Below are 18,250 nucleotides of genomic sequence, written 5' to 3'. Positions count from 1 at the left end.
TAGAAACTTGGAAGGAAGGGTAAAGGGGCGATTACTCTCCCCAAACAATTTTGGGGTCCCTAATTTTTGTAAATATATTACTAACTTCCATAAAATATTAACCCCAATTTTGGGGTGATATAAGTACTTCCAAAAGTTTAAAAACCGGGTATAGTCCCTTTCGTGACAACGATCCTTAAGGGGCGAATCTTCGTATTTTCCACAGTATCTTTTCTCCTATTTCAAGCCCCTGCAGGGTACTCTAACCCTGCGGGGCAATCACCTAACCCAATAAAACCTAAAATAACCTATTAAAAGCCATTTCAAAAATACGACAATTCGCTCCTTAAGGGGCGTTGCCACAAAAGGGACTATACCCTTAAAACTTTGGTTATGAATTAAAGCCCTCGGTTAATCATGTAAATTTCTGACATTTTATACCTACCTATTCTAAATCTTTCTCAGTTTTCATTTTTACATTTTAAGTTTAAAAGTTTATTTTAATTTAAAGACATAGAAGTATATGTTTGTAAACAGAATCGCTCCATTTTTCTGGGCAACCTTCCACCTAATGTTCACGAGAATGATCTCTACGAAGCTTTTCAAGAATGTGGAGACATTGAGGAATTAATTTTTTTATCTGGAATCTCAATTTTTGTCACCTAAATAAAAGACTAGCGGCTTTGCCCCTAGCCTCTAGGGGCTTGCCCCAAGAGGTTTGATCAAACCAATTTTTCGTATTTTAGATTGAAAAATTTTTTTTTTTTAAATTGGGGGGGGGGGTTAGTCGACCCCACTATTTTAATTTTAGTTTTAAAAAGAAATTATTTTTTTATGGGGTGGGGGGGTATTTTTATTTTTTAGGAAGGTTGGGGGTGTCCCAACCCCAAGAAAATAGTTATAAACCTTCCTGGGAGCTATGAGAAGCTACCCTGTAAAGGAGAACCCGATCGGTTCAGCGGTTAGCGAGATCCTTCGCTATAAACAGACAGACAGACATCGTTCTACTTTGTATTATAGATACCTAAAGGGTATGTGTGTCAGTGGTCTATAACGAAATTTCTAGTTGTTTCCCCCCAAGGAGGAGAATTATTATTTCTCGCATTGTGTTATAAACAGCTTTCCGCGGGTATAGAATGTACAATCATAAGATTAAAACCAGTTACTGGTGTTAATCTTATGATTGTACATTTTTATATTCGTAGAAAGCTGGATATAATACGATGCTAGACATAGTTTTTTCGTATGAACCGGTTCTCATCCACCGGATTCGAATGAATACGAGAATAGTTATTTCTCGCATCGTATTATAAACAGCTTTCCGTGGATGTCGAAAAACTAGTTTTAATCTTATAATTGTACATTTTTATATATTTGTACAAATCTGGATATAATACGATGCTAGACATAGTTTTTTCGTATGGATGAGAACCGGTTCTTATCCACCGGATTCGAATGAATACGAGAAAAATGTTTACATTACTCTTTATGTTTTCATTTTTTCCCATACACATATTTTTATCCCCCCCCCCCCCCCCCATTTAGCAGGGGATCCCATGCAGAATATATATACAATACACCCTGCGATATAAACAATGAGATAAATAAAATAATTGCCAGGGCGTTCGGGTGATAAGATGCAACCAAACTGGAATGGGGAAAGGTTTTGGATATGTCAACTTTGCATTCAGAGAGTCGGTGGATACTGCCCTGGCAATGAAGGACAAAGTTACCATCCTCAACAGAATAGCCCGAATAGAAAGATGCGTGAAAAAAATGAAAAAAGAGGAGGTCGAAACCCAAAAGAAAGGCAAAAAGAAGGCACCGAAAGAAGAGTTATCAGAGAAGCATATATTAGACAAATACTATACGGCGGGCAATAAAGGAGCAGATAACCAAGAAAAAAAGAAAAAGAAACCTCGGCATAATAGGAGAGATGAGAACAAACAATATAGGGAAAAGCCTGCACCGAGTAAGCACGACCGCCTAGTACAAGAGAGAAAGGAAAAAATGGCGAAATTCGTGAAAAGTAAGAAGAAAGCAGAGAAGGAGGCCAAACCATTCCAGGGGGAAACTACCCTGGAGAAAGAAATCAAGGCACCGAAAAAAGTTCCGCGTCTCAAGAAAAATTCCGTCGAATACAGGAAAAAGATGATTGCCGAAGTGCTTCTGAAATCTTAAATTGCATTATTTTTTTGTTTTTTTATGTACCAAAATATATTTTTTTTTCAGAGAATAGTATGTTTTATTGAATATCATAATCTACTATAAAAAGAAAATTAAGGTATTGATGATAAAAATTAAAATTGATTGATGGCTTCAAATATAAGAATACTCTTTTTACCAAATAAGATATTTCTTATCTGTCATATCTAACCTTTTTATCGAAGATAGATAGACAACTGAAAATTTTAATGAAGATTCTCATGATATAGTGCATCTATTCTATATATTACTTTGTCTCTCTGTCTGTCGGTTATGCTTAAGGTTTGTTGTAAAGGTTTTGTCATTTTCTATGAATAATTTTGCATATACTCCTTCTTTTATTTCAAATAACAGCTGGACATTTGCCCTATAACTCACTATGTCCGCTTGTACATTCCATGATTATTTTTTTGCTGCTTTGCTACTTTTGGATGTTGTCATCCTTGTTGTAGAATTAATTATCATAACTCGGTATAAACCGCGTCATAACAAGAGTCATGAAGAACTGTACGTACTACCACTTTGTTGGGTGTTAAAGCCTAAGAAAGACATGCTTAAACAGCTCATTACCATGTTCGATTACGGGAGGGGGGGGGGGGGTAATTCAAGTAAACAGGTATAACCCCCTCAACTTTTTAGGGGTGAGTCTAAAATGAGCGAAGAAAAGAAAGAGAAATTTTTAAAGAAGGAGGAGAGAAAACTTTGCTGGGGTGCGAAGGTAATCTTTAGTTTCCCTAATGAACTCCATTTTTCGACAAACTTAAGAAACTTAAGCACTTTTAACAGTTATAAATCTATCTCAACCATAACATTTATAAATTAGTAACTACTGCTGCTTCATAACGAAATATATTTCAAAGAAAAAAATCTTCATTATCAATCGCATCTGTAAAAGAAAACAACAACATAAATAAATGAAAAAAAAGCATTAAGAATTCACGGTTGGACCCTCAGATGTAAAAACTTTATTTTAGTGTTTGGCCAAAATGACTTAGCAATTGTATCTGTAAGTACGTCTAATAACACCCTTTGCTATTTTTAAAATCCTAGAAATTTTTTTTTGCAAGAAAATTGCATAAATTCGCAACCTTTTTTAGAACCACTACATAACTCGAGTTTTAAAACTTTTTATATAAAATCCTTTTTACAAAAAATATCAATAATTACTTAAAATTAAACCTGAAAGAAAAAAAATCTCATTACACGTGTTAATTTGCATGTTTTAGGTCTTTTTTTGAGGAAAGTATAACTTCCACATTTTTGACAATAATTATATTTTTTTAACATTTCAAAGTAAAATATAATAAAACTTTAACAATTTTTCTTGAATTATCAGTTGAAAATTTCATCAAACATGCAATTTAAGTGATGAAAATTTAATAAAATCATTTTTTGAATGTTTAGAATTACCAATTTTCTACATTTAAAACAAAATGTTAACAAAATTTAAAAACATTTTAACATATAACTTCAAAAATCAATAACATTTTATAAAAAGATGTTTCAAAAAATAAATCATTAAAAGGTATTAAAATGCATTTGAAATTACTTAAAATTAAAACAAGAACATCTTTTTACACTGTATTCTGTGTAATAGAGTTTAAATGACATGATTAGTGAATGAAATATTTCCTAAACTCATTAAGCCTTTTTGTGACTATATTAAAAATAATTTATTTTGTTTTATATTGTTTTTTTATTCAAATATGTGACAAAATTTTCCCTACGTCAATAAAATAAAGTCAGTTTTTTACTGTTTCCAGGTTTTTCTTTATAATTATAACAATTAAATATAATATAAATCTTCATTATCTTTTATTTGAATTATCATACTCATTAAAATGTAAAGTATAAGCTAGAATAGCACTTTTTTTAACGAATATTTTAATGACATTATATCAAAATAATTCCTCTTAAATATCACACAACATATGATTGGGAAGTATAGCCATTTCTTGGAGGTATAATATTTACAAAAATACCATTAATTCTGTTTTTATCAGAAGTTAAAAAATTGAACAATTCTAAAACAATGGTTGGCTGTCTAGATATTGAGTACACTAAGACTACGGCTCTGTTCTATTGAAATAAAGTTGCAAAAAGAGGGGTTCTGAAAGTAATCTACCTAATTTTTTTAAAAGAACCAACAAGTACTGTCAGTATCTTTTTTCTTGTAATCTAGCAGACAATCAAATTATAACACAATTTTCATGAAAAAATATTCAGGTTTCTACTTCACATTTTAAAAAATATACTGATCAATAAAATGTTCAAAATTTTACTTTGTACTAATTGAAAAAATATGTTGTAATTCTTATTTTAAAGTTACATTTTTATCCCTGACAAAATCATAGACGACGTTTAAAGGCATCTTATCTAAACTTTTTGAAGAAAAACTTAAAAACGTTAATTAAGTATGAAAACTATTTTCTTCGATTTTTCTGAAGTTATTATCGCATTCTATGAGTTTTTTATTATCATTTACTTATATCGAAAGTGCCAAACATTGTACCCTAACTTATTCATTTAATAAAAAACCAACCGTGAATTATACAAAAATAGTCAAAATGTTAAAATATATCAAAAAAAAAATTTTAAATAAAAAAAGAAACTTAAGACTTTAAGAAACTTCATTATAAAGGAGAATCCTGTAGTACACAAAGGCAGACAAACATCCTGTTACTTTTATATAATGAATAGATATTTATTTTAGTAAAATTGAATATTATTCTTGTTATAACCTAGTTGTTTGTGTTTATCTTGTCATGAAAGTTTTAAATCCTTTCAATTATTTTCAATCAACAATTGCATTGGACAGAAATAAGTATTAATAGAATGCGCCCTTTGTATTGAAGTCCTAACTAACAAATTGATGTACATTGTACATTAGTGTGCCCCAAATGAAGGTCTAAATCGCTTTTCAATGTGCGCAATGTAAAAATAGGTTATGTATTGTTTGTAGATTTTAGCCCTATAATTGATTTTAAGAAAAAATCTATCGCTATCTCGTCAAATGCATTTTTATTTTCATTCTTTCTTCCCCAATTAATATAGCCTTACACCAGATGTAAAGTAAAACATCAAATTTTCTGTCTGTTTGTTTACTAACATTGAAATAAAATATTAAAATCACCAGGAATAAACATATGAAGAAAGAAAGTATAAAAATTTATTTATGTACAATTACAATAATTTGGGAAAGCTAATTCATACTGCAAAATCATTGAAGAAAAATAATTAAAGATAAGCCTTACTCTTTATTCCTGGTTTAATAAAAAACAATCAAATTATTTTTTGCAATATTAATTTTTTTATTAGTATGCTTTTTTTTAAAGTTAAATATGAGAAGAAGTATATTACATATTTTTTTACCTTCATTTAATTTTTTATTTAAATAAATTGTCTCTTTATTGGCGATAATGCCTGTTGAGCCATGAAATTTATTAAAAACACTTTTTCCTATTTTATGTCTTTAAAATGTATATTTTTTAGAGTTTTTCATCATTTCTCTTCTCATAATACTAATAGCTACTATTTTAGTTCAATTTCTTACACAAATTATCAATTTAAATAAAACAATGTTTTTAGACGTTTTTCGGAATTATTCGGCAGGAATGGCGGTTCTGCCTACTTTTTATAATTGCTTCATATTTGAACTCTTGTTACATTATTTTAGGTTGGCAGTTCTTTAATTATTTCTTGTTAAAATCATGAAAATATGAAGTTTTTGATAAAAAGCTGAAGATTGAAATTTCAAGATCAATTTTCATTGTAGAGAGGTCTAGTTTTCACTAAAAGGTCTACATTTGAGCCGGTAACAACTTTAAGGTATGCGCAAATTGATATAGTAAAGATTTAAAAATTCATGTTTTGTTTGGGCCAGTCTATTGTACATCCACATGATGATACGCAAAATTACCCCTTAATTAGATTACATTTGCTCAAGGTTGACACGTTTGAAATCTCAACTTAATGCACCAAACACTGAAAATACACTTAAAGTCCCTAACGTTGTTAAGTCAACGAATAAGAAAACGTTATTATAAAACTCTTTGGACCAGTGTAATTAACAACTCAATGTCCCCTCCCCCCCTGCCTTTTTCAGTCATCAACCGATTATATAAATGTTGATCCCTATCCATAATAAATTGCAAACTTGCATGTTTTTGCACTTTCAGTAGACTGCATAATCTATATTCAAACAAGGAACTTTATGTTTAGTAGCAGCTAGGCTGATATCTATAATACAAAGTAGAATGATGTCTGTCCGTCCGTCTCTCTGTCTGTCCATCCCTTAAGATCTCGGTAACCACTGAACTGATCGTATTCTACTCTTCAGGGAATATACCTACTGGTCCTGTGGTGGTTATAGGCTATTTTCTTGAGGCGCGGGACAACCTTGAACCCCCCCCCCCCCCCCCCAAATAAAATTACCTCTTGGAACAAAGCCCCTATAGGCTATGGGTGAAGCCGCTAGTTAATAATAATTGGCAGATTCTAATTCTAAAAAATCGCAAAACCTTTAATAATGACTTAAATTGCTGAATTCATTATTTGGTGCCCTATATATCGTCAGACCACTGAATAGTACTGAATATATGCATTTGTACGTTAAATATGTATAATATATGGTTTTACTTTAATTGTTACATAATATTATTTTTGTCAAAGTAAAGCCTCAATTAATGGTTAAGAATATACGTGGATTTTATGTGTATTTTAATTTAGTTTGCTAACATGGCCATCATTTATTGGTTAGTTCGTCCATCTATGAGAGAGGAGGGGATGGTGTAAGTTGGAGGATTGGGGATCTTTTTTTAGCTAGCTACAACTTGTACTTTGTCAGAGTAAATGCTAATTTAGTGTAAGTTCCAAGTAATATTAAATCCTTTCATTGGACATACGAAAATATCTTAATATATAATAGAAAGATTTAAAAAAATAAACTTTAATTATAAGATCACGATTAATAATAAAGTAGATCTTGTTTTAATGCTAATTTTAATTTAAATAACCCCTCAGTTATCAATGTTTATTTTGATTCTATTACTATGGTTTTCATTTAAATTTACTTAAGGAAAAGTTTTAGTTAAAAACAAGAATAAAAATTTATAATTAATTTTAATCTGAAAAAAAAACTCAAACATTTTTAATAGTAGCCGAGATTATCACGCTTTCCCTTTAGCGTAGCTAAAGGATAAACATTTGAAATTAAAGTGACTTAAATAATAATTCTAAATAGTCTCCTTTACTACCAAATATTTAAATAGGCTTATAGTTATTTAGGATGAATAAACTCTAAAGAATTTTTGCTAAATAATTCAGGGAGGAAGGGGACATTAGACTGTAATAATAAGTTTTATTATTAGTTGGCTTGAAAACTTCATTCTTTTAATTTTGATTAGCTTGTTCCAATTTAGTGGTGTCCAAATTTTTCAACCAATAATTTTAATGTAAAGATGGGTAATTTTGTTTATTATTATCATTTTGGGATGTATAATAGTAAGTCCATTGTCTTAATCCTTTATATATCTGGGTATGATTGCATATCTCAATTTTGGGTAAAGTTAGTTAGTTTCAGCGCTGTCTTTATCAGAAAAAAATCCGCTAATTTTAACATCATTAGGTAAGTAATAGGTAATATTTTGTCTTTTGGATTTTTAAGAATATAAAATCTATGAAAACTTTTTTAATATATGTCGGTATTTAAAATTATCTATACCTAGGTATAATATTAGATTGTTTTTATATATTAAAACCTACGCATTGTTTTGTAAAAGGAATAGAAAAAGTAGTCAGTGTGCGAAAAATTTGACTTGGCAACCATTGGCAAAGGGCGTGGTCGCAAATGGTTGCATCCTACCCTACCCTAGCTCCCCCCCCCCCACATCCCTCAAGTCTCAAAGCTAGTGCAATTAGCTTTCTGCGCTGTGTGCTTTGGTCCATGTAATAGTTTTCGCCGCAGTGTGGGGGTTCATGTAAAACTGTAAATATTTTATTTAGGGAAAGATTTAAAATCAAACAAATAAAAAACATAAATCATTGAATATTACCTAGTTGCCAAGGTTATAACCAATAGATTTTTTAAAAAGTTACAGGATGTCTGCCTATTTGTCTGTCTGTTTAACCGATTTGGTTATTCTTTACTCTGTAGATTCTCAAAGGTCTTAGGAATGATTATAACAATTTATGGGGTAGGGTACCAACCCTCTAACTAAAATTAAAAATGGTAGGCTGGTCGACTCCCTCATTATTTCAATTGCCCCTAGAGGGCCTTAAGGGCGTAGCCACTAGTTTTAATTAAAGTGTAATGGTTGGTCATATTTATTGCCATTGCTTACCAAGTAACATACAATATTTACATAGCCGCTTTAAAAGTTTTATACTCTTATCATATTTTGTTGTTTTACGGGAAGCTTTTTCACCGTAGCGCAGTAGACAAGGAGACCAAGATTTCATCTCATTTTTTGGGCATCTGCGTCTTTTACAGACTTTGGTGGTTGTCTTTTCATGGTCAAAATTACATTTTTATGAGAAAAAGAAAATTAAAAATCTTTAGTGAGAGTAACTTTTTCTAGGATCGATTTCTGTTGGGGGGGTGTAGGTACCAACCCCCAAAATAGCTATAAACATTCTGGACCTATAAGAAGCTTCACTTTAAATGAGAACTATATCTTTCTAGTTGTTAGCGAGACCTTAAGCCACACACAGATTTACATCCTGTTATTTTTATACAAGGCTTATATAGTTATGTCCAGTTCGAATCAACAGTGACAGCATTGCCTCAAACAAATGCCTATTTTTTGTTGGTACAATTTCCTTTATCACTTACTCAATAGATTCTAAATGATACTGTACTGTCTTAATAGCGGGGCTTTTCTACTTTCTGGGTGTTTTGTTTTGTCCGTCCGTCGTAGTAAGTACTAACTATTGAGAAATTTAGGAAGGGGGGGAGGGGACATTGGGTATTTTATTACACTAGTCCCAAAAGTTGACAATTATGGGGACTTTAATTTTGATTGGTTGGTTGATTAATTTGAGTGTCCAACCGTTTCAACCACTAATTGTAATCTACAGAAGGTGTAATTTTGTGCATTATTATTGGGGATGTACATTAATCTATCGGCAATTGTCTTATCACTTAAGATCCCTAAATTTAGGAATAATAAATTGACTAACAACCTAAAATAATTTAAATGAAACTGAAGTAATCTTTTAATTTATTTGTTTTTAAGATAGTTTAATATAAATTTTGGCATGATAGATTGATCATATTGACTTGAAACCTAATGCCCGTGCCTTCGGCATCTCGGGGCTAAAAAACTGGTTTTTAACTTATTATTGTACATTCTATATTCGCGGAAAGCTGTTTATAATACGATGTGAGAAATAACTATTAATATATTTTAAAGTAGGCTTTTAAAATAGCATCTTATAAAAACTAAAGGATGCAAACTGATAAATTAAAATGCAAATTGTGTATATTTGGCATTGATAACATAATATTCATCTTAAAATAATAGCTTAGTTTTTAATGATAGGGACTCAAATTCTATAACATAATTTCATCTGTAGAAAAATTGTTCTTAGTAATTTTTCCTTTAATGAGATTGAGCAATAACCAATATTTACTATTTGTAGTTATATCTAAGGGACAGAAAGACAAACAAACACCATAGTCATTTTTTATTAGGATAAAGGGGGAGGTACGTTGTGCTAAAATGCCGTAAATGTGTGAGTTTTAAGAATTTTAAATAGAAGTAGAATTCTAAATTTGTATGGCAGTTGCTCTAGTATAGTACAATATTATACATATCCACGTTAAACCCCATTAAAGCAACTGCTATGCCAACTTTTAGAGTTCTACTTCTATTTTAAATTCTTAAAACTCAAACATTTACGGAATTTTAGCACAACCTACCTCCCCCTTTTTGGTTTTTCTTTAAAAGTGGCTGTCAAACACTGAACCTTCTCCTTATTTTTCTTAAAGTTTGAATTAAGATGTTTTTTTTACTTATACATAACCTTTTGTTGGTTCTTTACTAGCGGGTACCTAATCTCTGTGGGGCTATTTAGTATTTACCCAGTACCAAATATAACCTAATCTAACCTGACCTAAAGTAATCAATAAACGAAAAACTAACCCCCCGCCCCTTTATTTTAATTTATTTTTTGAATTAAGGGGGGATTTCTGTGCTCAACAAGGCAATTTAAGGGGAAACGTCTAAGGCTTAATCTGCATTTATTTATATTTATCCATTTCTTTGGTTGTTAATTGTACTTGGCGCCAAATTATAATTCTAAAAGCACAACTTTCAATTTTACAAATGGGCGTTGGTCTTGCCCAGAGATCTAAAGGGATAAGACAATGGCCGATACATTGATTCACATCTATAATGATGATACAAATAGATTACAATTAGTGGTTGAGAGATTTAGTTTAGACACTCAGCTTAATAAAAAATCTATAAAAGTCCCTAAAGTTGTTAGCTAATCCGAATAAGAAAACGCTTTCATAAAACTTTGGGGACTAGAAAAAAACATGACAGCCCATTGTCCCCTTCATCACTGGGTTTTGCATCAATTTTCAAAGTGAACATACAGGATAGATCTTGAGTCTTAACGTTAATTTGTACAGGTTAGAATATTAAGGGATAGTAGATTAAGTTTTTTTTGTGGAATAGATTGTACGTACATGGGTTTAGTACAACCCAATCAACATACAACCTCACAGTTTTTAAGCTGCCGAATGGTGGAACGAGTTTAGAATTGTTTGCACTGTATTATCCCTGTCTCCCTGCAATGTTGCAGATTTCAAATAAATCTATTTGTAACAGGATATTCCAGTATGGCTTCCAAGAATCCAAACCGATCGATATCCGCTGGATTAGAACCGGTTCTCTGCCATACTGAAAAATCATGTATAGCATCATTCTACAGACAATTTTCTACGAATATTAAATTACAAAATTATTATATTAATACCAGTGTTGTTAGAAATGGCCTTCGGCCCCCTGGGGCTAACAAAAATAGTTTTATTCTTATAATTTTGAATTTTAATATCCACGGAAAGCTGTCTATAATACGGTGCGATAAATAAATATTCTAAAATGAAGATGGATTTTGGGTTTCAAGATTATGACTCACTAATTTGAGGTTTTTCAAATTACAAAGGAAACTAGGATTCTATAATTTTTCATCCGTATTTAAAAGTAACAGGATGTCTGTTTGAAGTTGAGAATAGCTACCGATATGTTTTTTTTTTACTGTGAAGCTTCATATAGGTCCAGGGAAGTTTTATAACACTTGTAGGGTAGGGTAACTCTATTATGCAAAGATAAATCGCCCCTGGAAAAAAATCCTCCCCCCAAAAAATTTCTTGTATTAAAAATGGAGGATCGTCTTTCCCCATCCCTTTAGTGTCCCTAGAGACCTCTAGGGACGTAGAGGACATCAAAATGTAACACTATTTTCACTTCACATATTAACTGATATCCTTGTATAATATTTAAAAATTAGTTTAAATGCCAGTTTTTAAATGAGAATAAATATTTGAAAAACTGCTTTAAAAAAGACATGGAAATTAAAGGCTTGTGTTTCATTTACTGCAGATAAGATAAAATGCTGTATTGTCCTTTTAATTAGATGCTGTTAGTGGTGAGGGGGTGCCTAACCAATAATTTCACCCTTTAACCTCCAGGATATTGAGTTATTCAATAGGGATTTTATTTTCCAGGGATTCCAGGATATTGAGTTATTTATAAGGGATTATTATTATTATTTTCCAGGGATTCTAGGATATTGAGTCATTTAATAGGGATTATTATTATTATTTCCAGGGATTTCAGGATATTGAGTCAGTCAATAGGAATTATTATTATTATTTCCAGGGATTTCAGGATATTGAGTCATTTATTAGGGATTATTATTATTATTTTCCAGGGATTCCAGGATATTGAGTCATTTATTAGGGATTATTATTATTATTTTCCAGGGATTTCAGGATATTGAGTCAATCAATAGGGATTATTATTATTATTTCCAGGGATTTCAGGATATTGAGTCATTTATTAGGGATTATTATTATTATTTTCCAGGGATTCCAGGATATTGAGTCATTCATTAGGGATTATTATTATTATTTTCCAGGGATTCCAGGATATTGAGTCATTTATTAGGGATTATTATTATTATTTTCCAGAGATTCCAGGATATTGAGTCATTCAATAGGGATTATTATTTTCCAGGGATTCCAGGATATTGAGTCATTTATTAGGGATTATTATTTTCCAGGGATTTTAGGATATTGAGTCATTCAATAGGGGTTATTATTATTATTTTCCAGGATATTGAGTCAGTCAATAGGGATTATTATTATATTTTCCATGGATTCCAGGTTATTAAGTCATTCAATAGGGATTATTATTATTATTTTCCAGGGATTTTAGGATATTGAGTCATTCAATAGGGATTATTATTATTTTCCAGGGATTTTAGGATATTGAGTCATTCAATAGGGATTATTATTATTATTTTCCAGTGATTCCAGGATATTGAGTCATTTAATAGGGATTATTATTATTATTTTCCAGGGATTCCAGGATATTGAGTCAGTTAATAGGGATTATTATTATTATTTTCCAGGGATTCCAGGATTTTAAGTCATTCAATAGGAATTATTATTATTTTCCAGGGATTCCAGGATATTGAGTCAGTCAATAGGGATTATTATTATTTTTTTCCATGGACTTTTAATAAATTTAAATAGATTAAGTAAAAAAATTGTCTAGTGGAATGGCGATTTTTCTAGGGACGATTTCTCTTTGGAGGAGGGTGCTGGTACCCTCCCCAAAATAGTTACAAACCTTTAAAGGACCCATAAGAAGCTACCCTGTAAAGGAGAAGCGAGATCATTCAGTACGCACACTCAGACACACTGAATGAAAAGTTAAGTAGTGTCCATTGTATTATCCCTGAATCTCAGATTATTTGGGCCTAAAAGTACACTGCAATTATTTTCTGTCTTTCTGTGCAATTTATAAGCATTACAAAAAATATTTTTTATCATAGGCATAGCAATCTTAACAAAATAGTACCTAATGCTTTAGAATAAGAAGAATTTGTATTGTTAAATGTAATAAAATGCAGCTTCTACCAATAACGAAATTAATTCGGAAAAAAATCACGAAACCTATACGTGTTTATCAGCTGTCGTTGGGGGGCAACACATTGTAAATTGACGACCTCTACATTTGCCCCCCAAATATTATCTTAGATTTATTTTGCTTGTTGGTTATACCTTATTCCTGAATAAAATGTAAAATAAGTGACTTATTCAATGCCTGGGGGTTAGAGAAAGTTTAGTTTTAATGTAAAAAAATGTGAAAGGGGTATTTTTTCTAGGGGCCTCCTCCACAATAGTTAAAAACATTAAATTTTTCTGGATCTATAAGATATGATTGAAGGAGAATCATGTCGGTCCAACGGTCAGCTATAATACAGACAGACCGATAGACATCCTATTACATATGCAATGTTTAAAGCAAAAATTAGGAAATAAAATTCTTTGCTTTAAGTTGTTTTTTGTTATTCGGAGACCAACTGTCGGACATGTTTTAAGTGTAGAGTAGCTTCGCTGCTAATAGATGAGAAAAATTACAATGTTTGTGGTCATATTTTACAGCGTTATTTGCTCACTTAATTGTTAAAAGAATTTTCAATAGAAATTTGGCTAATTCAATTTATTTGCAGAAAAGCTACACTATAGTTTAAATGTGACTGTAAGTACTTACATAGATTTTAAATACATAAATTTTTGTGTATTGCTGAATACTTTTTAGAACTTGGCTATTCTATGTCAATGGTTTCATCATTACATTTTCTGATTATGTCTAAATAGTTATATCTTATTACTGTAGTCTATTATACTGTTCTTATCTAATGGTTCAAATTAGATTTTTTATTATTTTACTTCTTTTACACATAATTGTTCTTGTTTTTTATAAAAAAAAAGATATTGTTACAATTAATATAAAAAGCTAGAAAATTTGTACTGACAACTTGAAAGTAAATTGAAAACGGAAACTCATAAAAACTAATCAAATGGTCCCCTAAGCTTTTTTGTTCCATTAATGATAATTACAGTCTTCAGAATAATTAAAGTTTCCAAGTTAATTTTGTAAATGAAAGTTTTTTCGATTTTTGATATTCTGAAACAGTATTGCCTTTTTTAGTCATTATTGTGAAAGATCAAAAAGGGTAATTTAACTGATTCAGATGCCGTTATACAGAGTTCAGTGGGTCTGATATGTGTGTACCGAAGGATCTCTCTAACTGCTAAACCGATATGGTTCTCCAAAATAACTTTTTCTTATTGAAACTAAAATTTAAGGTGGGCACTGGTCATAAAATAAACCCCATCCACCCCCCGGTAGCCGTTAGTTTAAAATTGATATTGGGAATAGTTCCTTTCGTGGCAACGCCCCTTAAGGCTTTTCGTATTTTTAAAATGGCTTTTTATAGGTTAGGATTGGTTTAATTTTGGTTAGGTGTTTGCCCCTCAGGGTTAGGCAATTGGCCCCGCACGGTTAGAGCCCCCCCCCCCGCAGGGGTTAGAAATAGGAGAAAAGCTACTGTGAAAAATACGAAGAATCGCCCCTTAAGGTGCGTTGCCACGAACGGGACTATTCCCAATGTCAATTTTAAACTAACGGCTACTGGGGGGTGGATAGGGTTTAAACCCTAGATAATTAAAAAATGTTTTGTAAAGGGGGGAGGCGGATGTGCCACTTTTTGAAACCAAAACCAAAAGTCAACAAAGGAACTCATCTAAAAAAAGAGTTACAGGTCTGAGATTTTGCATGGCAGTTGCTTTATAGGGGTACAATATGGAACTGTGAAGAAACGGAGGCGCAACCGCCGAAACCGGCGTTTCCCGCCGAATTTTTTTTGCCTTTTCTCGGCGGTTTTCGGCGGTTGCGCCGCCGTTTCTTTACAGTTCCAAATTGTACCCCTATTAAGCAACTGCCATGCAAAATCTCAGACCTGTAACTCTTTTTTTAGTTGAGTTCCTTTGACTTTTAGTTTTGGTTTCAAAAAGTGGCACATCCGCCTCCCCCCTTTAATTTCATTGGGAATTAAGTAGGTATTATTTATCCTTATTATATATAAACTCTTTTTATTGAAGTATCAAAAACATGAATTGAAATAGTTGATGGTAGAAAATTAAGTAGATGATTAATTTTTATTATCCTCCAAACTATTTGAAACAGTCAATGGCCAAATAATGATATAAAGTGTTATTGTATAGAAAGAAAAGGGCGTTTTTACAATACTAAATATTTCAATAAGCTATAGATGAAATTTTAAAGTGTGAAGGAAAAACATGGATTGCAACATTGCAGAAAAGGGGGGGGGGAAAATGTGGTGACTCGTGCCACGACATACCAGCAATTTTATTTTGGGTGCTACTCCCTTAGTTTTAGAGATAATTGGGTGAAATCTTTTGGGCTGGGTCACTAATTACCCCAACTAGAGGTATCTTTCAAAAAAAACGGCGGCGGGTCCGCCGCTCCCGCCGTTCGCCGCCATTTTCCGCCGCCGCCAAAAAAAAATTTTTTATTGCATTTCTCGCCGAATTAGGCAATTTGGAATCATTTGAGACCATGTTATTTTTTTCAAAAATTTTTCCCCTTATAACCAACCCTGCGGGGGGACTTAGTCATTTTTTTTCAAATTCTCGTTTATCAAGGTATATCTTAAATTCAGTGCCTCTCCTGAGCTTTTAAAGATATTGAGACAAAACCTTTTGAGGTAGATCAGTAAAAAATATTTGAATAAAAAATGGCGGCGATACCGCCGCTCCCGCCGTCCACCGCCATTTTCCGCCGCCACCGCCAAAATTTTTTTTATTGCATTTCTCGCCGAATTAGGCAATTTGGAATCATTTGAGACCATGTTATTTTTTTCAAAAATTTTTCCCCTTATAACCAACCCTGCGGGGGGACTTAGTCATTTTTTTTCAAATTCTCGTTTATCAAGGTATATCTTAAATTCAGTGCCTCTCCTAAGCTTTTAAAGATATTGAGACAAAACCTTTTGAGGTAGATCAGTAAAAAATATTTGAATAAAAAATGGCGGCGGTACCGCCGCTCCCGCCGTCCACCGCCATTTTCCGCCGCCGCCGCCAAAATTTTTTTTATTGCATTTCTCGCCGAATTAGGCAATTTGGAATCATTTGAGACCATATTATTTTTTTCAAAAATTTTTCCCCTTACAAGCCGTCCTGTGGGTGGCGGAAAATGGCGGTGGATGGCGGGGGTATCGCCGCCATTTTTTATTCAAATATTTTTTTGCTGATCTACCTCAAAAGATTTTGTTTCAATATCTTTAAAAGCTTAGGAGAGGCACTGAATTTAAGATATACCTAAAGAGTCCCCATGCAGGGTTGGTTATAAGGGGAAAAATTTTTGAAAAAAATAACATGGTCTCAAATGATTCCAAATTGCCTAATTCGGCGAGAAATGCAATAAAAAAAATTTTGGCGGCGGCGGCGGAAAATGGCGGTGGACGGCGGGAGCGGCGGTATCGCCGCCATTTTTTATTCAAATATTTTTTACTGATCTACCTCAAAAGGTTTTGTCTCAATATCTTTAAAAGCTCAGGAGAGGCACTGAATTTAAGATATACCTTGATAAACGAGAATTTGAAAAAAAATGACTAAGTCCCCCCGCAGGGTTGGTTATAAGGGGAAAAATTTTTGAAAAAAATAACATGGTCTCAAATGATTCCAAATTGCCTAATTCGGCGAGAAATGCAATAAAAAAATTTTTTTTGGCGGCGGCGGAAAATGGCGGCGAACGGCGGGAGCGGCGGACCCGCCGCCGTTTTTTTTGAAAGATACCTCTAGTTGGGGTAATTAGTGACCCAGCCCAAAAGATTTCACCCAATTATCTCTAAAACTAAGGGAGTAGCACCCAAAATAAAATTGCTGGTATGTCGTGGCACGAGTCACCACATTTTCCCCCCCCCCTTTTAAATACGAACGAAAATGTAAATTATAGTCCATTGATGATATTGGTATTTAAGCTATTATCCTATTATGTTAATTAATATCAGCTACGCCCCTTGAGGTCTCTAAAAGTACTTAATGTGGTGGGGGGTGGAGTAAAATAACCCCTCACTTTCATTTTTAGTTCCAAAAAAACACTTTTGGAGGGGAGGGGAGCGTTTTTTTTTCTTCCGTGGACGTATTCACTTGAGAGGGCGGTTGTACCCTCCTCTAAAACAGTTATAAATCTTCCAATGACCTATGAGAAGCTTCGATGTAAAGAGGAACATATTGGTTCAGTGGTTAGTAAGATTCAACGGTACAGTTAGACACACATACATTCTGTTACTTTTATAAAGGGACTAAAGAGTAGAAGCGCTTCTTTAAAACAATGTACAGACGCAAAAGAAAAGTATGCCTTAGGACTTTTTAAATGCACCAAGGAGATAGATATGGCACCTGATATTTATCAAAACATTTATTTACATTTTTTTTTGTTGATGACAATTACAACATGCTGTAACATAATTCATTGCTGGGCGAGTACAGAACTACCAACAAATTACTGAAATAAATTGAAAATGAGGTTTGGAGTATTAGTCCCCGTAGGGGTTATTTAGGCAAAACAAAATTAACAAAATTATTTGCAATTTATTTTAAAACATAGCGGGTAGAGGCCAGTGCTCTCTAGGCACCAGTTAATGGATGGAGGAAAAATAGAATTTCTTTAAGTTATCATACCCCGTTCCCTGAATGCAGCTGCAAGTGAATTTAAAACATTTTTTCCCATAGTGGTGAGTTTCATTGACACAAAATTTGGAGCATTTTTTTTCATGTTGGGATTAAGTCCTTTATTAAGAACTAGCGTTTACGCCCCTAGAGGCCTTGGTGCCTTCTGAAGTGGGAGTCAACCCCTCCCCCTTTCAATTGTAGTTTTAAAACGAAAAAGTTTTTTTTTAAATTGGGTGGGGGGGGAATTTATTTTGGGATAGAGTTTAACTTAAAGTCAAGAAAATA

General features: G+C 32.6%; 3 protein-coding genes across 4 annotated transcripts in view; all 3 read left to right on the top strand.

Moving 5' to 3' along the window:
- Positions 1–2,207, top strand: part of LOC145328206 (uncharacterized) — a 31,549-nt gene extending 29,342 nt beyond the window's left edge. Inside the window, exons 6-7 of the mRNA XM_080171802.1 lie at positions 517–604; positions 1,601–2,207. Of these exons, the coding sequence (XP_080027928.1) occupies positions 517–604; positions 1,601–2,160 (648 nt within the window). The 3' untranslated portion in view covers positions 2,161–2,207. The remainder of the gene's footprint in view (positions 1–516; positions 605–1,600) is intronic.
- Positions 1–18,250, top strand: part of Naa20A (N-alpha-acetyltransferase 20 A) — a 146,397-nt gene that overhangs the window by 37,582 nt on the left and 90,565 nt on the right. The window lies entirely within an intron of this gene.
- LOC145328217 (cytochrome c oxidase assembly factor 6 homolog) overlaps positions 2,221–18,250 on the top strand; it is a 32,991-nt gene continuing 16,961 nt past the window's right edge. For both annotated transcript variants that reach the window (XR_013882395.1, XM_080171818.1), the window contains exons 1-2: positions 2,221–2,263; positions 2,824–2,902. Coding sequence is in view for 1 of the 2 variants with exons in the window: in XM_080171818.1 (XP_080027944.1) it covers positions 2,837–2,902 (66 nt within the window). In the remaining variant the exon portion in view is untranslated. The remainder of the gene's footprint in view (positions 2,264–2,823; positions 2,903–18,250) is intronic.

The sequence above is a fragment of the Acartia tonsa genome, chromosome 9 (genome assembly GCF_053477335.1).
Source record: "Acartia tonsa isolate MP-2025a chromosome 9, ASM5347733v1, whole genome shotgun sequence".
NCBI lineage: Eukaryota > Metazoa > Arthropoda > Copepoda > Calanoida > Acartiidae > Acartia > Acartia tonsa.
This window is presented reverse-complemented; position numbering and strand designations above follow the sequence as displayed.